General features: G+C 40.5%; 1 protein-coding gene across 9 annotated transcripts in view; it reads right to left on the reverse strand.

Annotated features, from left to right (window-relative positions):
- The window catches only part of Inpp4b (inositol polyphosphate-4-phosphatase type II B), a 726443-nt gene that overhangs the window by 192322 nt on the left and 510788 nt on the right, over window positions 1–23333 (reverse strand). For all 9 annotated transcript variants that reach the window (XM_037206141.1, XM_037206136.1, XM_037206137.1 and 6 more), the window contains 2 exons: window positions 8799–8910; window positions 2824–2896 (listed from right to left, as the gene is read on the reverse strand). In XM_037206141.1, coding sequence (XP_037062036.1) covers window positions 2824–2896; window positions 8799–8910 — 185 coding nt within the window. The remainder of the gene's footprint in view (window positions 1–2823; window positions 2897–8798; window positions 8911–23333) is intronic.

A 23333-nucleotide genomic window follows, 5' to 3' on the forward strand; every position in this document is an offset into this window, starting at 1 on the left:
AGGGTTATTACTAAACAACGGGAAATTGAACTGGCCAGGCTTAAGGGGCCCGCGTTTGTTAATGTGTGCAGCCCGTTTTCAAATGAAGACGTGGAAGCAATGCCTGTGCAGAAGCTGGCAGTCTACATCACCTGCAAAGCGGAGCAGACAGTGGCTGACGCTATACACTGGGCCTATTTGGAGAAAGGTTGTGGTTCATCTCTGAATCAAAAAGAACTAGTCAATCCTCTAAATAGAAAGATAGTGTGCAGGTATTGGTGGATGACAGGGGCACATTCCCTAAGTCTGCTTAGGATCCACTTATACGCCTAGAAATCACCACTGTTTGATAAGTATGCCCTCCCAGAATAGGAAGGGCAGTGACATCTTAATATACAACATGGCAATAGTCTTTAAAGGACAAAAGCTCATTTCATGACTCAATAAATAGGGATGTATTCAAGGAAGATGCTTCGTCAAAACTAACACTTGCTGACAGCCAGAAACTCATAACAGGGTCATTCACCAGTCTGATTTAACATCCTAATAAAAGGATTCAGAGGATTATTTACACTTCAGAAATATAAAATATGTGTACATATTTGACAATACAGAGAGAATCATATCTGCAAAAAAAATTAAATGTTTTTGGATGTAAATGAGAATTCCCGGAAAAAAAATATTACAATGGATTAAGAGTTTGTGTGTGGCTGCACAAGAAAGTACTTCAAATGAACATGCTTATGGAGTGTTTCAAAAAAGATGGGAGATTTTCAAAAGCAAAATTATGCTTGCTGCATTCAGTTCAAATATTTAAGGGTCAAAAAGAAGCCAGGTCTGGGAAGATGGCTCAGTGCTAAGATCCTTACTACACAGGCTTGTGGGCTTGGGTTTCAATCCTCAGCTTCCATGCAAAGCACTAAGGAAAAGTTTGCAGCCAACAAGACAGACTGACTCCAAGTGCCTGAAGGCAGCCAGTCTAGATGAAACTGGGAGCTCTGGGTTCAGTGTCAAATCTTGTTTCAAAAAAACATGTGATGAGCAATTGAGGAAGACACCTACCACCTACCTCTGGCCAAGACACATGCATGCAGAGGTGAGCATACCCAGCCACACATGCACTCACACACAAAGCAGAACAGGATTTCACAGGGAAGCCCAAGACTGCTCAGGAGAATTTGGTCACTGACATGCAAAGGCTGAATGCCAGCTAGGTCACCTTGCTGCTTGGCAAGCCGAGGCTTGGACACCAGTTCTGGGAGCTTGACTATCTATGCTCCTGCTTTAACAATGCAAGCATCTTCCAACACTACAGGAACCTGTCTGCTACTCAGAAGCACAGAGGCAGAGGAGGTGCCTAGGCAGAAAAGCCCAACCTAGTGACTGTAGGACAAACTACCAGCTATACTTCTCTAAGTTCCAAATTAATTGTCCCAATTCCCCATTCCCCAACATGAAATAAGTTCAACTTTCTTACTACCACCCTGCTTAAATAAATAAAAATAGGACACACAGTGGGGAGGCTGAATGAGAACTGTTAAAGTGCGGGAATGTTTAGTCCTTAGTGGGTAGTGCTGTTTGAGATGATTAGGGAATAGGGGGAGGTAGAGTCTTGCAGGAGCAAACACACGGCTGAGAGTGGGTTTTGAGACTGTATAGCTTCACCCTACTTCCAGTTCACTATGTTTCCTGTTTGGGTTGAAGATGTGATCTCTCAAGCTTCCTGCTCTGGCCACCATGCTGCCACTTCCTGCCATGCCACCCCACCATGATGGACTCCTCCCTCTCTGGAACCATCAGCCCCAAAAAACTTTCCTTGTTACTTTTGATTATTTTTTAGCACAGCAACAAAAAGGAACCAACAACATGTTTCCAACTTGATTGTATGAATTATATAATTATAATATGCAATTTTATCAGAGCTTCACATACATGAAGCTTGCTCTGCTTCTAGGGTCTTGTTTTCTCACATAGTTAAGGTACTTGCAGACCTTTTTTCGTGACCTATAGTCTCCTCCTTGAGTTTTCTCTGCTGCCCTCAGATCCCCAGATTCCCAACACACATGTTCAACTTTGCAGCATTAACAAGCCAGGGAAAGGATGAGACCTTCAGGCAAACAGTTTTTGCATTTTACAATAGACAAGAGAATTTCCTGAATAGTGAAAAACACCTCTAGAGTTATAAATGGAAGATTGTAGATACGACATTCTCTCACACTTAGTAAGGATCCATAACTCACTCCACACTGCCAAGTTGCATAGACTATATTAATGCAAGCCTAGAGAAGAATGCCAATAGCTCCCTTTGTCTAAAGATTAAAATTCCCACGTGGGAATTTAACCAGGTTCATGCCAAAGCTGCTGAATTTAGATAGATAAATAAAGACAAGGAAAGACAGGAACACATAGGCCAAAGTCATAGTAACTTTTTTTTTTAATCATCTGCACAATGCACTTCTTATCTGTCTAATGCGTAGTTTGGGTTTTTTAAATTTGGAAACTCTAACCCTTAGGACCCTGACTCAAGTGGCCTCATTCTGCGTAATGTAAGGTGACTAAAAAGAAGCCATTGACATCTTACATTCTGCACATTCCTTGAGGTTGCGTGGATGAAGACATTTAGAAATATATTCATAAATCAGTCACCCCCAAACCTGTCTCCTCCATGAAAAGAGAAAACTGATAATTCATTATGTTTTACTCCATCAAGCACAGTGTGAACTCAGTACTCAGGAGTGCCTCTGAGAGAATGCTGCCCAAGTTCAGCATCAGAGAATCCATAGGATATGAAAATGTATATGTTCACATAGCATTAATACAAGTATCCAAAGTTGAGTTACATACCTGAATTTAATAAAGGCAAGTTGTCCTTCCCGCTCACACTTTCTGGTGCTGTACATTCATATGCTAGCGCGCACTAGGAATTAATAGAAACAAATTAATCACGCTTTAAAATAATGAAATGAGAGACTAAATGATTTACTTTTGTTTGCAACAACATGGAGCTCTACATGTGATTTCAAGAATTTTAAACAAATTGTTTCCAACTTCATCTTGAATGTATTGTTTGCTTAAAATGTGACCATTTGCTCATGTCTATATCTAATACACTTGGACTGAGTAATTACAGAGTCCACTTTCGTTCTGGTTAAAGGGCACTCAAGGAATAACTAAAAAGAAGAAAATGACTGTCACTCAGTACAAAAATAAAATATACAACCTTAGGAAAGTGAGTCAAAGACCCAAATATTTACATTCCCTTCACATCGGTAAATTTCAGCATGTCATTACCTATATTTTAAGTAAAGGAAACATCAAAATAAAACAAAAGCATATTGAATAATCTCACTTATAGGACAAACAGATATTCTTTGTCTCTAGCTCATAAAATAAGAGGTGCATTATTATAAAGAATCTGCTTTGCAAAGCCAATGATTGAGAGTCGAGAACATCTGAAACTAAGAATTCTCTAGATAGAAGGAGAAGAAGGCACAGGAGAGGACAGTTACATGTCCCCAGCCACCAAGGCACAGCAGGAGACAGTGTCCTGAACATGTCCTCACTTGTCTTCCTACGAAGCTGTAATTGATAGAAGAAACAAACTTCTTCCAGCCCCAAGAGGCTGGTGAGAGACTAATGTTCCTTCCTCTCCTGCCAAAGAGGAGAGAAAGCAGGGAGAATTTCCACAGCAAGCATGCCAGATATTAACAGTCAACAAAAACAAAACAAATAAAAGGCCTAGAATGTTCTTAGGTTGGGAGAGTCTAAGGAAAATGATTATCCATCTGTAAGTCCCACCGGATGCTTCAGGGAAGCATCTACAGCCTGAGAACCCCGTCCCCAGGGAGGTGACCCAGAATTCCTTGGGCTATTTCCTATCTGCTCTAATATGCACCCCCTCACCCTCATTTCCACTCCTTCTTCCTTTCCTCAGGGACCGGTCTTTTCTAGAAGCTCGGACACAGAACCGTCATAATAAAGGAATACACATATTCTTGGAACACTTTTGAAGAGGAAGACAAAAATTCCAAGTCTTTGTTTATAGCACTAAATTCTGTCTAGTACTTATGCCTTGACTGTAACATTTATTAACAATATGCAGTAAGTTGGCTAATACAGTTTTGCAGTTTCTGCATTGAGTTTACAGAAAAGTTACTACAGACTTTATTCTTTTAAATGATTCTTCTAACCAACTACAAATCATCTGTGGTTATCTTCTTTCACTCACAGCTAGGCTGGAAAGGTATTCTTTTCTTTTTTCTTTTTTCTTTTATTTTTTGTTTTTTGTTTTTCAAGACAGGGTTTCTCTATGTAGCTTTGGTGCCTGTCCTGGAAGTCACTCTGCAGCCCAGGCTGTCCTCGAACTCACAGGGATCTGCCTGCCCCTGTCTCCGGAATGCTGGGATTAAAGGCATGCACCACCACCGCCCGGCTGGAAAGGTACTCTTCAAACCCCTGGAGACCCTTGCAGTGAAACTTGGGTTACTTCAGGCTCATTTCTCCCATTTCCAATATGTCCTCTTCTCTTTTCAGTTCCCACAAAGCTGTTAAATGATCACTTAGGAGTACTGTAATCATCATATCAGCATGTGGTGTCTACGTGCTGAAGTCAGATCTAAGGGCCTCAGACGTGTAGAAACTCTACCACAGTGTGTGTGTGTGTGTGTGTGTGTGTGTGTGTGTGTGTGTGTGTGTGAAGAGAGAGAGAGAGAGAGAGAGAGAGAGAGAAGAGAGAGAGAGAGAGAGAGAGAGAGCTGCCCATGAAATAATTAGATACAGTTTTGAGACATCGTCTTTTGAAAAAGCATGCTGTCAACAGAGCATAGCAGAGCAATCTATATGGAACCTTTTTAACAAAATACTGAACTCACAGAGATCAGGGCTGTTCTTCTGAGATACTGTTTTCCTCCATGGAGGCAACACTGGCTCTTTGTCGTCAAGACCACTTTACGATTAAATAAAGATGAGGACCTAATAGAAAGTCCTCATCTGTGACAAAGGACACATGGAAATGGGACCTTCCCACCCCACATCTCCTGTCCAAACTGGAAAGCAGATATTATCATCTCAACTTAATAGCATTCTAATTTTGAAGGGACTATTCACAGTTCTCTGGAGATTTAGATCCATGACATAAAATCATACAACATCCCCCACAACTGATTAAATCAACCAATACTGCTCACCAGGAATCAAATTATATCAACCAATACTTCTCACTAGGAATCAGGATAAATCAACCAATTCTGCTCACCAGGAATCAAGTTAAATCAACTAATAATATCAAGTTACCAAATTGGCATACTGATTTTTAGGTTTATACACTCTAGAACTATAACAAATAAATTTCTATTTTTTACATTACCTACAGCACGTACTTTGTCATGGAATCCCAAACTTTCCAATGCAAATAGCCTTTTGTAGGTTTCAATCCTCGTGACACGCGTCACTTCCTGAAGCACCAACTATAGTGCTAAGAGAGTTCTACTCTTTCCTTTCAAGTCCATGCAGTTTTTATTTACTGATTTCTTCTCCCCCTCTCTTTGTGTGTGTGTGTGTGTGTGTGTGTGTGTCCCCATGTGAACACTGTGGAAGAGAGGGCAGAACTCTGGGTGTCTGGAGAGGCTGTCTCTCACTGAAAGGAAGCTCACCATTTTGGCCAGGCTGGCTAGCCAGCAAGCTCTCAGGATCAGCCTGTCTCTACTCCAGGCCCACAGTGATGGGGTTACAGGCACTCACAGTCATGTTCAACTTTTTAGTGGGTGCTGGATCTCAAATGCTTGTTTGGCTAGTGCTATTATCAAATAGGCCGTCTACCCAACCATTCAAAACCATGTAGACTATAAAGATGGCTATTATTTCAGTAGTAACTCCTAGACTAAATCTTTTATCAGTCACCAGCCACATACATTTAGACCAGCTCTGGTGACAGACGGTGTCACACACTTTATAACAATTTTGAGTGGGAAGATCTATGGAGAAGTTTATCCTTGGCCGTTCTAAAAACATGTTGCAAAGTGCTGAAATAAAATTTATTTTCATGTAATTCATATGAATATTGTATACATGAGAACTTAACATACATTCATCACTTAATCATAAATTTTTTTTTTTTTTTTTTTTTTTTTGGTTTTTCGAGACAGGGTTTCTCTGTGTAGCTTTGCGCCTTTCCTGGGACTCACTTGGTAGCCCAGGCTGGCCTCGAACTCACAGAGATCCGCCTGGCTCTGCCTCCCGAGTGCTGGGATTAAAGGCATGTGCCACCACCGCCCGGCAATCATAAATATTCTTAAGGGTTGGCAGAAGACTGTAAGTCATTCTATAAAAAAGAAAATTGCAAAAAGTCAAGATTTTCTGAAAATCCAAACAGGACCAAGTTTATGCCAACAATGTTTGGCGTATTTATGAGTTCTATTAACTTCCGACACACACCTGGGACTGCCAATGTCTATCAAAAACAAAAAGTTCATTTCATCTATTATGAATCCACATTTCTGGCCCATAAAAATTATGTGGTACTTTGGTGGGTCATCCTGGGTAACAAGTTCTACAGTTCTGAAAAGAGCATCTCTCTGGTTACACAGTTTTGTCATACTACTAAACTAGAGTACAGGGCAGGGGAACTGTGAGGAGAATTCAAGGGGGTTCAAGGCAGACCCAACAGCCCTCAGTTTGCACGACCTTATCATAGCAGTGCACTCAGGTGCAGGGGTGGGTAAACAGTTGAGATAAAGCAGAACATTCTGGAACAGACTTAGCATCCCTCAGTTCAAGTAATGGCCTGGTACCAAGGGGCTGGTCAGTACAGGGCCATCCAGGGACAGACAGATGAGGAAAAGCAGCTCATTTTTGACATGAGGGTGATGCTACGGCCGCTGGGGTCCTGGTACATTGTCACAGGTTCAGGCAGCCCTGTCTGCTTTCTTCAGTACTTGGTGCCCAGTTTAGAATCTGAATTGTCTTTTGTCCGAGGTAACGGGAGAATGTGTGTAGTGGCGGCAAACGTGAGCTTTATGTGGCATGCTCCAGGGAACGTGGCTGGAGTGGAAGGACTGAGCCCCAGGCCAGACGTCTCAAATGCACAACCCCAAAGATCTGCCGCAGAAACTTGTCATGGCCCTACTTTCAAAGGCAGCCTTGGCATATGTCAGAGTGTCTGATAAGGCCCCTGGAGGATGGGAGACGAGAATGCATTCGGGGAAAGAGGAAATAGCAGCCTGATCAGGGAAAAGAGAAACAGTTTTTGAAAGACAGTCTTAGATATTTTTTAAAATAAATAAGTATGTTTTATAAATGTTAGGTAAACATAATCTCCCAAGTAGATATTTCACAAGGCTCAAACGTCAAGCACATTCTATGCTGGCTAATCTTGGTTGTCAGCTTGACTACAACTGGAATCAACTGAGACACAAGCTGAGTGGGCACGCCTGTGATGGTGTTCCTCAGGCAGATTATATGAAGCAGGGATATCCATCCTGAATGTGGGCTGTACCTTCTGGTGGCAGCCCAGAGCTTTCTGGACACAGAAGAAGAAACATTGCTTTTTGCCTGTTGGCCTTTACTCTTGCTGGCAATTCCATCAGTCCTGTGGCTGTGGCATTCCTTCCCCGATGTGAGAGCAAACGTCATTGACATGCCAACATGAATAAAGACCAAGAGCTCTCCAGGAACCTCCAGGCCTTTGGCATCAGATCAGGACCACAGAGGTATCCAGCCTCAGCATGGACTGAACAACTGCTGAATTCCCCACCTCTCCAGTGAGGCGGCCATTGTCAGTCTCCCTGGACCATACCCTTATAACACACACACACACACACACCACGCACGCACGCACGCACGCACGCACAATCTATCAGTTTCAGCTCTGCTCCTTTACAGAAACCTGACTAATACATATTCTATGTTAAGGAGCAACAAACTAGAAAGTAAGTCACAGCAGGCTTTATCCTTGAAAATGATCGTTTAATACAAAGTATGGGTTATAGTATGAAAAAGCATTTTGTTGTTAAAATTATAGCATAAAATGTCTTCCTGTTAAACTCTTGGAAGTTTTTTAAGCCTGAACTGTGTGTCCTAATTGCTTTAATACAATAAAATTACATTTGTAAGGAAAAGATTAGGCTGATGTTTATGTTTATATTGTCTGTTGTTATTGCTGTCATTACAGGAAGGGAAAAAGAAAGAAAAAGGCCTGTGTAGATCTTCCTCAGGTTCGGACCTCAAAAACACTGTTTTATTTTATTTATTATATTGTTAGCATTGACTGTCCTCCAGACCTATGTCTCCATTCTATTCTGCTCTCTCCCTCCCTCTCTCCCTCCATCTCCCTCTCTCCCTCCCCTCTCCTCCCTCTCTGTGCAATTTTATAAAATACAATGTTCCTGTTAAATATGCCCTCCTTTATATAAAATTCAAATTAGAATTGCATCTCTTTCCAAAGATGTCTTTGGGAATAAAGAGCAGGCTATGCTTGGCAGTTACTTTCCCAGAATCCTCCCTGTGTCTCACGCAGGGTAATCATGGCAGAATGCAACAATGATCTCCACTTTTGTTCCAGCTGAGAAGAGATCATATCAACATGGGGCTGGCACAGAAGAGAAAGGTGTTCTGAATGGCACAAAGCTTTAAGTAGCTCTGGGGAAATGGGCACTCTGCTTCAGAGAGGAAATGCACATATTGTGCCTTGATTCCAGGGATGATTTCTCATTTAGCTTTTGAATAATGAGATTTCAAACCCCACAGGATGTTGGCAACACAGGCTTCTGGCCAAACTTATCATTTCTAATTTAATCTGTGCAATGAGCTGACTGCAATCCTACCTTTTGTCCCTGCACATCTGTCGTGATGTGGTCGGTGTCCCCATCCTCAATCTCCCCCATCTTCACAAGGCTGACTTCTATGGTGCCGACCACTTTGCCACCATCTGAGGTTCTGCAAGTGAAAAAAATCAATGAAATACTAAGGTAAGTATCCTCTCTCTTATAAGACATCCAGAACACATTTACTTCTGAAAACCAGGGACTGTTACTTAATTTAAACAGATCTGGTCCATGCACCACAAATCACATCGCTAGCACTGTGTCATTTTCGTGAATTCATGAGGTAGGACCATGGACTGCAATGTGAAGAGGAACCTCCCAAAGGGCTCTCAGGAGCACCCCCAGAGGAAAGAACACAATGCAAGAGATCAAAACCCTACACTACATTGTAAACCCTGGGTTATAAATGCAAATCTCTACAACAGCATAAACTGGTGCTCCTCTATCCCAACCACATGAGATAAAACTCATGTCTACTACAGAAGTACTGCTGTGTAAAACAAAAAAGAAATATCTATGTATATTGATTGGTACAGCTGGGCCACTGGCACCAAAATGTGACTCTGTTCCTATTCTTTAGTATCGTCTTCTCAAGAGACAATGCAGAGATGTGTCCCAGAAAACCTAAGTGAAGATGTTTGCAGCAGAACCACGAGCATCTTAGTAGTAGTAGTAGTGGTAGTAGTAGTAGAGCATCTTAGACAAAAGTGGGAAGCTAAAGCAGAAATGACTCATCCAGGAACAAAGCGGCAATGCTAGGCATCCATCCTCTTAATGTTTATTAGTCATTGAAAGGCTCATCTATATTTAGTGATGATGCTGATTGTATTAGTAAGATTTTCATCATCATAATTTTTATCAGTATAGAATACTATGACTGGCAATAATAAAGCACGCTAAAGATAAAATTAACAAACCACAAAGTTTGAAGATTCTCTAGTTTTGTTTTGTTTTCCCTAGGCAGGAAAATCTGAAGAAATGGTTCCATCACACCATGGAAACACCAACACCATGCTACTAAGTTTCCCTTTAGCCTTGTGAAAACAGGGGTTGTGCCATTCCAGAGGTTTGATGTGTTGGAACTGCCTTCTAAGCCCTGTTGGCTCAGTATCTCAGGTTAGACTAATGCTCTTTGCCAGCATTCTATTCTGAAATCTGTCTAACTTTATTCTTGATATTGATGTTGTACATAATTTAACAAGCACCTTCTAAATATCCTTGTTATAAGAAGTGTTAGAAAAAGAAATAAGAAAATTAATGTAGTTCATCAAAATGCTAATTAAAGAATGAGTAAGTGAAAATGACGCTCAATTGTGTTACTATTTCTTCTAATAAAATAAAATGTAGAAATTAAAATGTACAAAAAGAAACTGGAATAGGAAAATCCTGGTGATATTTGTACAACTAAACTCACGTTAAAATAAAAATAAATATTCTTCACATAGGAGAAAAGTGTGATTTATTGTTAAATAGTATGCCAAATTTCTTACTAAGATATTAAATAAATGCTTCTTATAACTTTAATTTCAATAGTAATTAAAATATCATCTCCAGTTTTGAAATCAAAATAGAAAAACATTCATCAGTTGTTTTTGTATGTATGTGTGTTGTGATCTGTGATAGTGTAGAAAACCACATTAGTGTCAATTCTGAGATAGTTTTAAATAACTCATTTTATCATTTGCTGCTTAAATATGTCAAAACAAGCCGTTACAAGTCATAAAATGGCATATCTCTGAGTAACTCTTCAACACCTGTAGTTAAAAAGTTTAATCATGACCTTTATTGGTAGTATGAATCACTGTTTCTAGAGATGTGTAGACTTTCCCCCTGAAATTGCTTACCCATCACAAAAAAAAATAACTTTTAATTCTCAAAAAGAAGTATTTGAACATTTTTGCCTGAGCACACTAAGCTAGTCTAATTTTAAGTAATGTAGCACCTATGTATAACACGCTGGATTTCTCTCTCAGCTAACACACGCATTTCATCTGATGACTGAAACACCTGGTAAATGAGTGACTCTCTTCTAGTGCTGTGTAATAAAGGGATTTATCCACAACGTGTACAGATATTCACCTGAGGACTGGGTTTGCAGTCATGAGACGTTTTGTTTTCCTCATTGGAACTTAGTCCTTCTTTTCCAGACTAGATTTTGAGAGGTGATGAAGGTTAGATGTCCAGTCAGTGTCTTACCAAGGTCTCTACTTCCTCTCCACTTGGACCCGGTGCTAGGGTGCTAGAAGCTGTACAGCAGCATGCAAACGGGCATGAATAGAGTCTCTATGGTCATCACATTTAGTATAATTCTCTCCAGACGGTTACCGAAGTGGACAGAAGGACTGTTATCAAAGCCTAGGCTGCATCTTGGCATCTTTATTTCAGGAGTATTTGGATGCTCACAGCACCTATAGGAGCTAAGTGCTGCTGTGACGTTTAAAATCCTAATGGTGGAGAACAGGTCAATCACTATTGCAATGCAAGATAACCGTGTGTGTGTGTGTGTGTGTGTGTGTGTGTGTGTGTGTGTGTGTGTGTGTGTGTAAATTCTGATTCACTGACCTTTTGTTCCCTTTTAAAGCATCTGGCTGCTTGCTCAATGACTTACCTGCCTTTTGTGTTTCCTACATTATCTCCTATATCAGTGGCTCTCAACCTTCTTAATGTTGTGATACTTTAATACAATTCCTCATGTTGTGGTGACCCTCAACCATAAAATTATTTTTGTTATTACTTCGTAATTGTAATTTGCTGCTGTTATGAATCATAATGTAAATATCTGTATTTCTGACGGGTAGGCAAACCCTGTGAAAGAGTCATTAGATCCCCCAAATGGGTCATGAACCAGAGATTGAGAACCACTGCTCGATAGACTTCCATTTAGATACTGAGTGGAATAAAAGGAAGGCTCTTGCTAAAACTACTGATATTAGAATTCTAGCTTTAATTTCCCCCATAATCACTTTCCATGGGTAGCTGTTTGAAGTTCTCAGAAGTGCACCTCCCATTTGAGATCTGTGACACACAGAGGTGGATCAGGTTAGACACTAAGGAACTGAATCCATGACCGCCCAAGCCTGCTTCAGCCCTTTACCGAACTAAACTGTAATGTACATTTGGGGTTCTTAGTTGTGTTACAATATTTTTTCACAAAGTACAGTCATCAACACACTTCTTAGATGGCAAAGTCACAGTTCATGAACCTAGAGGTCGTTACAAGACAACTTCTGAAAGATTTAGAAATAGATGTTTTAGTTTGTTTTTCAGATTCAGGACTAAACACAAAATTTCCTGTATTTCAACATGGTAGTCTTAATGCCATTTCATAATGCCTTCCAAAACCAGAAATGCTGGCCAGTGTACCAGCATCCATCATCCTCAGATGATGTTTAACTATGCTTCAGCTCATCTCTCTTCACAGGGAGAATGCTTTAGCAACAATAGCTTAACCATTATTCAGCATGAAAGCCCTCGCAGATTCTAATTTTTGAAAATGGATCATTATCTCTACAAAAATATAATGAAGAGAGTTTTGGACTAGGAACCAAGAAACCCCAGTTCTACACCCAGCTCAGTTATGGATTAGCTCCTTGAGTTAAGGCATACTACTTCTCTGGGTTCAGTTTAATTTTCTGGAAAACAGAGTTCAAACTGGTACTGGAAAAAAAAAAACACTCTAGCTCCATGTTCTAATCATTTCTATGACCCCCCTTATACACATCAGCAGCAAACATGTTGATGTACATGTGAGAACAATGTCAGGCATGATACGGCCTCCCTGCTTTTACCTTATCTACCTACCCTTCTCCATTTACCCCCAAACAAACCAAATGTCGGCCAAACTTGGGGAGTAACTGAACAACAACTTCGATTGAAGCAAATACAAAGGCAATCCCGGTACATCCTAGTGATTCATGTGGCAATGCAGTGAGGTTAAAGTGTTATCACCCCCCTGCACACAAAGAAAGAAGACTATGTGCTCTTATGTGGTGCACTGACGGCTCATTACTACCAGGAAGAGCACAAGAGAATATGCCCCCTGCAGTATTTCCATCAGACCATCAAGTTCCCTTCCCATCATCAAAGGGACCTAAATATTTCATTGTGACCAAGTTGTGGAAGGAAAGAATGGGGGATTTCAGCCACACAAATCTATACACCCTTCCTACTTAGGATTTCAGAGATATGAATACAATAGTGATGGGGGCCCTTGGAAGTCTGACTTTAAAATATACCCCCTCATGCTTCCTAATGAAATATTCAACCTCACAGGCAGAAACATGCATATATTTTTAGAAGATAGAAGGAAATGCAAAAGATGGAGTGTGTGTCTTTTAGTGACACACATTCTCTAAATGTTTTCCTACCTATTTTGCCATCCTTTAACAGATCAAAAAGAAAAAGAAAAGAAAAACACTCCGGAAGATGTTAACCATCAAAATGTAAACAACGCCTCTCTTCTGGAAATGCCACTGCAATGCAAACCAACAAATGTCTCTGTAAACATCCAGGGGAAAGCCATCATTAGCCCTGTCAGGCTTTGTGAATATCAAGCAGTTCTGGTGTCATATGCAGGGATTTGCAGCCGTGAGACATGCTTTGCATCTAAGCCATCTAGACATGCAGCTCGGAAATGAAAATTTCATCCGGACAAGAAAACAAACAAAGGCCATATGTAGCAGACACGGTGAGTCTTTCTGGTGCATATAATTATACTGTTAGATTAAGCCAGGGCACATGGAAGTGAGAAGAGCATGTAGGAATATATAGCTGAGGACATCTGAATTCTGTAGGACATTCATGAATAATCAAAGCTGAAAAACTCTTCCAAGTAAGCTGTTAAACATTAGGTTCCGACAGGTCTCAGTCTTCCAGCCCACACCCTCCACTGTGTCACCCTTGGGGCATTTATCTTTCTCTTTAGAAACTCATCCCCAGAAACTCTACAGGATTCAGCCCCTCTTCTGCGAAACCCTAACACAATTCAATACATCCCGCTGGGCCCACAGCATCCCCATCTAGAACTCCAAATTCCCTTTCTCCTGACCTCACTATTTTATAGTCTATCAATTTATACCCAAACCTCCTGTCTTCAAATCCCAACTCGTTCACATGAACAGTATTGGTTTTGGAAACCCAAGCCCCAGGTATCCGGTTTCTACCTTTCCCTAGTCCTCCAGTTACTGAGCCCCAGTGTTTCCTCCCCCCGCCACACACACACACACACACACACACACACACACACACACACACACACACACCCCAAGCAGCTTCGTCATTTCTCTTGTGTTCTACCCAAAGAACCTGCTTCTTCCCTGACGTCTTCCTCTCACATCCCAGCTACACCAGGTTCTCTGCCCTCACTCTTCCTTTTATTATTTTATTTTGTTTCTCATAGTAAGTCTTTATTTAGCCATTGTTCAATCTAAATTACAGAGGCTAAACAGTATGATCTATCTTTCCAGACCTTATAGCAGGAACTGCTAAAGTTTATGGAAAACTTTGTATTTTGATTTATAATGACTTACCTCATCACTAAGCAATTGTTTAATAATTTAAAAAATTATTTATTTATGTGTTTATGTGTGCCTAAGTGTATATATACATGTATATATAAGTGTGTGTGTGTGTGTGTGTGTGTGTGCGCGCGTGTGTGTGCGCACGCGCGCGCGCGCATGTGCATGCGTGTGTGTGCATTGCATGTATGCAGTGCTTTCAAAGGCTGGAGGAGTGTACAGGATCCCCTGGAACTATATTTATAAGCAGCTTTTAGACAACTGATATGGGTGCTGAGAACCCCTAACCTCTACAAAAGCAATGTGTGCTCTTACCAGCTGAGCATCTCTCAGGCCCTTCTCTGTTTTTGAGAGAAGGTCTCATGGATCCCAGGCTTACCCTGGACTCACTACGTAATCAAGGATGACTGTGACCTTCTGCTCCTCTTGCCTCCTCCTCTCAAAGCCTGCAACGCAGGGTTATATATTATTATAGAATTATTAGTATAAAGCTTGGGTTACCAAAAAAATGCACAGGATGGAACTATTGGCCATCAATGTTTCAGACTCATTGGTTTGGAATTCGTCCTTATTGCTCAAAAAAAAAAAAAAGTGCCAATCAGACATGAGGAATTCCAATCAAATAAATCAACAAAAGCAAATATTACTCTACTAAATTAAAATAAATGATAAATTTTAGTTGAGAAGCTGTTGGTTTGATGATAAGTGTGAAACATAAATGATTTCCTTGAATTGAGGCATATGGATCATCAAGATGAGGAAACAGGTTGACTTATTAGAAACACCTTTGTCAGAATTTGAAGCAACTAAGCCTACACTGAAGTTAACAGGAGACTCTAGGCTGCCAGTTGAATTTCAGTTGTAGACAACGTGGAAGGCTACTGTGCCATCACACACTGAGTGAGCCACCCAGTCAGTGCAGAAAGCACAATCCCTGCAGTATTTGAGGTCTTGAAAGCAAATAGCAGTGGGCATATGAGACGACAAAGTCAGAATCTCAAATATCAGCGAACCAGCAGCTATGAGCATCCATTTCCCTTCTGATCTTCCTTGACCTAGACTAAACACAGTCCCGGTCTTAGAGATTATCCTTAGTGTAAACAGAGTCCAGACCTCTGCTGTCAGCTCAGGATACAGAAGTTAGGACTCCTGATACTCCAAGATAAAGGAGTCTCTTTCTTCAGTCTCTTGTGCTCTAGATCCCTGTAACCTCAAAGTGACAGTGGTAGGGGGCAGTGATCAAAGTGGATGGAACCAGGGCTCATAGTCTGCTCTATCATTCACACCTTCCTATAAACGACGAGAGGAGAGCTTCTCCAGGTGAAGCAACGATCCCGATTGTGTGGGATGGTGCCCTTTACATCTCCATCATTTCTGTTCTCCTCTCATGTGGGATTACACAGAAAAAAAAGGGCAAATAATAATGATGGAGAACCAACAAGGGAAATCTGCAGGACACAAAGCAGAGCCAGAGTGGTCATGGAGAAGACGGAGGAAAGGAAAAGGAGCTCCAATGTTGTTAGTGGGCTTCCAGGAACAGGCTGTGGATCTGATGTAGACTCTGAGAAGTGATGTATTAAGACAGATCATCAGGAAGGCTTGTGTACTTGAATGACAGATATCAGGATGGATCCAAAGGACACAATGGCTTGAAAAATAGAAATGAGAATAGAAGGTTTCTCCAGACAAGAAATTAACACACAAACATCCAGCCATAAACAACTGGAAAACACGGTTTTAAATACCTTTATAGGAGGTTCAAAGGAAATAAGAAGTTGAAACATAACTCTATCAAAAATTGTAAAAGGTAAAATCCTCTTAATGCCAATGATATACATAAAGAAAGTCTAGGTAAGTAGACACGCATTGATAAAGGATGGGAAGATATAGAATTATTAAAGCTGTCACCTCTCCCTAAGCTGGTCCACAGATTCTGTATGATATGACCAAAAGTCCAGGACAAATGTTTGGTGACTTCCTTGAACTGATTTTCTGGAGTTCAAGGAAAGGAAATAGAATGGACAAAACAACTTTGAGAGAGAAAAAGTGAAATATTTGCTGGAACTGATGCAAGATGTAGTAGAAACCTATATAAACTATACAGCTATAAAGAGAGCCCAGATGCATTAGTAAAAGCTAAATAAAAGAAAAGAAAGACAATATGCCTGATTGGTTTCTGAAAAAGTTATGAGCAAGTCAGTAGAGAAAAGCCTTTTCAGTAAATGGTGCTGAGACAATAAGATCTTTATTTGAAATAATAATAATAAAAAAAACAACTCTGCTTGAACTTCACAACTTTAGTAAAAGATAAAGTAGTCCATGAACCTGAACTTATAAAAATGATGCAGGGTAAATCGTGTACCAGACTTTAGCAAAGAACGCGTGACTCCAAATTCATGTCCTCTGAAGGGAGAAAAGTGTCAGGATATGGGTGCTAATTATGGTAAAGCCAGCATTTGGGAAATGAAGGTAAGAGGATGGGTAATTCCGTGTTAGCCTGGGCTAAAGGATATGACTATCTTAAAACATCAAGCGGTGGGCAGAGACCACAGGAAAGAGGAATCAGGAGACAGGGGAGAAAGATAAAAAGAAGAGGAAAGAGCCAGACTGGAACATCGTCAGAACGGACAGCTTCAGCGCTGGGGAAGACTGTCATAAGAATAAAAGGTCAGGGCGGTGGCGCGCACACCTTTAATCCCAGCACTCAGGAGGCAGAAGCAGGCAGATCTCTGTGAGTTCCAGGACAGCCAGAGCTGTTACACAGAGAAACCCTCTCTTGGAAAACCAAAATAACAATAATAATAGTAATAGTAATAATAATAGGACAAGTATCTAACTAGGAAAAAATTCCTATGTGGCATGTGTGGAAAAGAATTTGAACCTAAAATACACAGAACGCTCTCAGAACTCTGCAACAATGAAACAAGAAAACCCCTAAATAATGAGTGTGTAAAGTACTTGAACACTTACATTTGAAAAGGAGGGTGTACAGATGGCACAATCACGTGGCGAGATGGCCTACAGCGTGAGAAAATGAAAACTGCTATGATACGCTGCTTCGATGGCTGAGGCAGCCAGCACGGCTGCACAGTGACGGACACTCTCGTGTAATGCTGACAGGGAAATAGTTCAGCAGCTTCTCAGAGAGCCAAACACTTACCAGGGAAACGAGAAGCAAAAATCCTAGACATCTATCCTAAAAAGTGAAAACTTGGAATCACTTGTAAAAGTATACAAAAAAAAATTAACAGCTTTATTCATAATCACCAGACAATGAAAGCACCCCAGATGTCACATAATGTGAATTATTCAACAAACTGTAGTATACCCATGGTATGAAATATTATTTATCAAGAAAAAGAAACCTGACCCCCACAAAAAATTGTATAAATTTTAGATATTAGACTTAGTGAATGAAGTTGATTTCTATGGTTTAGATATTATTAGATTCCCAATTGTTCAATTTCTATCTTAAAAATTAAAAATCCCTTTGGGGACAGAGGTGGCTTTGGGGGGTGATGAGAGCTCACCAGCAGCAGGGGGGCTTTCCTCGTGGGGGTGGCCTGACCTATACTCTTCTTCTGGCCCTGTTATGCACACTTCATCATGTGTTATAATTCACAGAAATATACAAACACTTTTACGCTATTAGGTTGTAAAGCTGAATAAATGAGAAAGAATACAGCAATCTTCTCTGAAAATAAATTAATAAAAAGCAAAACAACAATTTAGTCTGTGAAAATAAAAAAAAATCCCCTCATCTTAAAGGGGTTTCTTTTCCATTTCAACCAAATGTAATTTTTAATATTTCCTTGGGATGGCAGACTCAAAGTATGCATTTTGTCTTATGCACTATGCTTTTAAAGTAACTAAAGACATTAGAAATCTCATACATGAACTGAAAAAATAATACCACAATTCATCAATTGGATAGGAAATTGCTCATTCAAGGACACACAATGAATTTCCCACACCAGTGATCCAAGATCAGGGTCTAAGTCCTTCGGTCATCTACTTCAAGGCGTTCATTGAGACAGATATAAGGAAACTGTTGCCAGGCCTTTGCTTTGTTTATGATGTTGACTTGTCACCATTGATCACTTGAGTAAGAGTTGGGGGAAGGGTGGGTGGAGAGGAGGGTTCACATGTGGAAGAGCCAATTGAAAGAAGAAGGAAGTGGTGTCAAGACCAGGACTGTGCAGTGTTAATACACAAACAGCCACTGAACTTGAGTAAATGTGGACTTTTCTGAAAGGAAAAAATGGGACTGGTGAAATGACTCCCTGAGTAAAGGTGCCTGGTCAGTATGAGTCTGATTCTGGAAGCCCACACAGAGGAAGGATAGGCCCTATTTTTGAGTGTTGTCCTGAGGTCCACAAGAGTGTTGTGACATGCACATGTCAGCACAGGTACACACAAACAACAAGAAAAATATAAAAATAAAAGGATTTAAAGGAGAAGAATGTATATATTTTTAAGGTTGGGGAAGAGCTTTTGTTCTTTCTATAGAACTTTTTATGTGAATGGCTTTCAAATGTTACAATGGTAACCAAAAGGCACTTGGATACTAAAAAACATACATGACAATCATGGAAAATTGGCACACTCAGTTATTAAATGCTGATGATAAGACTGTATTTAATATTAAAATTTTGAGGTACATATTTTTAATCAGACTTTTTTGTGCTTTTGAGTTTTGTGTCAGCTTCTAATAGCAGGAGGGAGTACAAGAGATTTCTCAAGAATGCCAGAACCCAAAGGTCAGAATTATGGTGTGCGAAATGATTTTAAAGTATAATGTATTTCAAACCTGTACAGTCAGAAATTCAATGAGTTTTAAATTATAGGAGACATGTACTTTGAGACTGAACAGCTCTCATGACCTACATTCTTATGCTTAATTGCTTCTGGATTTGTTTTAAATTCTTCTAAGACTCACTAACAAAATCTTTCAGTTTTTCCAAATGGCATTTTCTTTTCTCCTTTAATTTAGCATCATCTTCCACCAATGGTAATTTGAAATTCATAAAAATTCTATAGAAATATAAAAATAATGTAAAATTATTAGAAAACAGTCATTACTTAAAAACACTTGTTATTTGTATTATTAATCATTATTCAAGTCACAGGAATGGAACAGAGCAAAGGACAACAATGCTTATCTTTATGGAAATTACATTCTAGAAACAAACAAGCTATATATCAGATGGTCAGACCCCTGGAGGAAAAGCAGTTAGTAGAGGATAGTGAAGTGCTGTGTTGAGGTTGTTACTTTGTAATCAGGGGTGGACAAAGGTCTCTAAAATGACATTTGAACAAGCACCAAAGGAAGAGAGGCTGAACTGTACATCTCCCTGGAGGAAGAGCATTCCAGGGAGCAGAGCATTCAAAGGTCTTGAAATGAAATGGTGCTGCCATGTTCTAAAAACAGCAAAGCAGAATTGCCAGGTCACTAGAAAAAAAGGACTAAGAGATCCATCCTAGTTTCATGTCTATTTCTGTGATCAAATATTCTGACCAAAGGTAACAGTGGTGAGAAATGGTCAATTTGACTAGGAGCTCCAGGTTATCATTATGGGGAAGTCACAAGCTCAGGGCCTTTGGACAGCCATACCACATCCACAGTCAAAAACAGAGAGAAGCTCTACGGTTGTGGCACACACCTTTAATCCAGGAGGCAGAGGCAGGTTAATCTACAGGTTCGAGGTCAGCCTGGTCTACAGAACAAGTTCCAGGACAGCCAGAGATACACAGAGAAAGAAACCCTGACTTGACTGGAGTGGGACAGAGAGAAATGCACCAAGGCCTTCTCTCTCTCTCTCTCTCTCTCTCTCTCTCTCTCTCTCTCTCTCTCTCTCTCTCTCTCTCTCTCTCTCCTCTTCTCATTCTTGCTAGCAAAGTTAGGATGTAGCCTAGGGAATGTTGCTATCCACAGTGAGCTGGGTCTTTCTATATCAAGTCATGCCACAGACATGTCAAGAGCCCAATCTGATCTATTCCTCATTAAGACTCTCCAGGTGGTTCTAGGTTGCAAGTCGAAGTCAAGATGCAGGCTGGGTATAACAATCTCTTTGACTTATGGAGGCTCTAGGGAAGAACATGCTTCCTAAGAGAGCTGGGAGAATGTATTCCCTTGAGGCTATGTTTGATTCAGGTGTCCATTTTCTGTCACGTTATCAGTTGGAGTGATGCTTAGTTCTCTATTCCATAAGAGTCTCTCCAAAGAAACTCCAACACAGTAGTTTGGTTTTTTCAGAGCTAACAGTAGGCTTGCCATGCCCAGTTAGCTAAGACAGTATCTTACATGGTACCCTGGCCACTGATATATAAAGCATATGATTGGCTACACCACTAGCAGAGGATGAGAGCCGAACTGATGGGCAAGGCAGTTCCCCTGTCATTTTCCCAGGTCAAACCCACACAGAAGGGGAAGGTGTTGTGCGAAGCATTTCTCTAGTGGTGGGGATCTTTGGGACTATCCTAGCATCCTGTCTCTCATTAACAAAGGTTTATGAAAGAGTTTAGACTAGAATTTTACAGGCCACTGTAGGAGCTTTCATTTTCCTTCTACTAGAGTAATCAACAGAGCATTTTGAACTGAGGTAAGTTTTGAAGCGAGAACTTGAGTTACGAGTGGAGACATGATGGGTAGCTGGGAAAGTAAAGCCCCAGGAAGACAACTGGGAGAGAAAATGCTAGAGTCGAGGTGGATCAGAGTCTAGTTTAATTTGAAAATATGATTAGTAAGATATCTGAGTGGTAGGATGGAGAGAAAGAAAAATGGATTATAATAGTGAAGAGGATAAAATTAGAATCTCTTGAGTTGGGGAAGCTATGACAATTAACATGATTTGGGGAGAAAGGCAGGCAATATGCAGGAAGGGGTAATTCAATTTTGAATAGTTTAGATTTGAGACACCTATTTGGACTTCACTTATCAGGAGGTGGTTGGATAGTTGGCTTTTGAAAGGAAGTGTAAATCTGGAAGATAAGTCCATCATTACAGTGTGAACAACTGTTAAATTTTGCTTTCCAATGAAACAGAAACCAGGTAAGTCAGGAGAGAAAGAGAAGAGGAAAGATACATAAGGGATTTTATTGACATCAATATCAGAATATAGATCTAAGGGCTGGAGGAATAGCTCAGTATCTGGATGCACACACACACACACACACACACACACACACACACACACATAATTATTTATATAATTTTTCTCAGCACAAACACAGGGTAATTGAGGCTATTGAAAGCTTTGGAGCTATTGAGAAAAGAATGACTGATGAGAGAAAATAGGAGAATTCCTATACTAAATTGCAGTGTAAGAGATATCAATATTTAGAAATCAGATCAATGAGGAACAACCAGGAGGAGAAAAAGTCATTGGTGGTAGGAAGTGGGTAAAAGCCTGGTGTTCCAGATATCAAGTGAAGAATATCTTTTACGGAATAGGCAACTGATCCACTATGTCGATATATTTTATGAGAGGAATAGTGGGAATTATTCACGGGCTTTAGCAGCACGAGGCCACCGAGGATCATATGAAGTGCTGCTCAGGTAAAGCGCCAGGGATGAAAGCCCGGGAAGGTGTTTTTAGAAACGCTCTAAGCAGGTGAAGTGGTTCTGCTGTAAAGGATGCAGGAGCCGGAGCGTGAGTCAGAGAGGCATGTGGAAGGGGAATGGAGTGTTTCTGTGCTGATAGACAACTGGAAGTTATCAGTTTATGATGTATGAGTCAAAGTGGATAATCCCTGGAGCCAGCTCTCAGGTGACTATCTAAAGCACGATTTTTAGAGAGAAAGAGAGAAAGTTAATTTACAGGAGGTCAAGAAGAAAATACTAGTGATTGGAAAATACACTGTGGGAAACTGTCAAATTATTCCAGTGAAGCAGAAACCAGACAAATTAGCTGAGAAAGAGGAAGGGGTGAGAAAGTTTCAAGATTTGAGGAACGATGTGGCATAAAGCTATGGCCCAGACAGTGAGACCATGAATGAATCATGGGTTAAATGGTAGTACTACACTGTTAATGAAGATACCCAAGAAATTAGGGTGCATGCTCCCAAATGCAGCCTGTGAACATGGAAGACAGATGCCTCTACACAGTTTAAGAAATGTAATTGTGAGGTAGGTGAGCTAGATAGTGGTTTTAGTTAGATTTATTTGTATCAAAAATAGTAGCTTATAGTTTTAATTCAATGGTTTATTACACTACATTTTGCTCAATAGGAAAGGGGAGACTCAGGAGTTGAGGGCATATGATTTCTAGGAGATGGACCATGAGACCTTAGTTAGGCAAAAGGAGAGGGTATTGGGGGGGGCTGTGAAAGACAAGGATGTGAAGTGGCAGTAGTGACTCGGGGGTCACAGACATACTACTTGGAGTGTTCTAGAAAGATCCAAAGCCGTATGCTTAAAGTGGAGACTCTGGAGGGATGGGATTAATACCATCTGTCAGGTAGCTAAAAAGTAACCTTAAGATAAGATGAACTACTAAAGTAGGGTAGAAAAGCCCTAAGAGGTCAATGATTTCGAAAGGTCACTGACATGGCTACCGAATCCAATTGTCCGAGAGAAGTCATGCTCAACTGATACTGTGTGGTCAATAGTTAAAAGGCCCACAGATGGAGGTGACAGATAAAGTGCACCATAGAAAGGGGAGAGACTCCGATGGTAGGAGGCATCAAATTCAGGAGATTCAGATACTATACAAAGAATGAAGGTTAAAAACAAAGGTGGTTGGGGAGAGCTGGCCAGGCTGTGAGAGTGGACCTCAGATATCAGAACCCAGTCAGCGAGCAGAAGCCAGCAGGGGCAGAGTCAGAGCACCAGAGAAAGAAAGATACAACACAAGACAGAGGATGACAAAGGGCACCCTGGAATGCCACATGATGACTAAACACTGCAGTGAAACACAGACTGAGTTTAGTCAAAGCATGCCAGGGTAGGCAGTCTTAGTCATAAGGCTAGAATAAAGGCCTTCAAGGATCTCTCTTCTGGTTCTAGCTTGTTCTGCCT

The sequence above is a fragment of the Peromyscus leucopus genome, chromosome 5 (assembly GCF_004664715.2).
Source record: "Peromyscus leucopus breed LL Stock chromosome 5, UCI_PerLeu_2.1, whole genome shotgun sequence".
NCBI lineage: Eukaryota > Metazoa > Chordata > Mammalia > Rodentia > Cricetidae > Peromyscus > Peromyscus leucopus.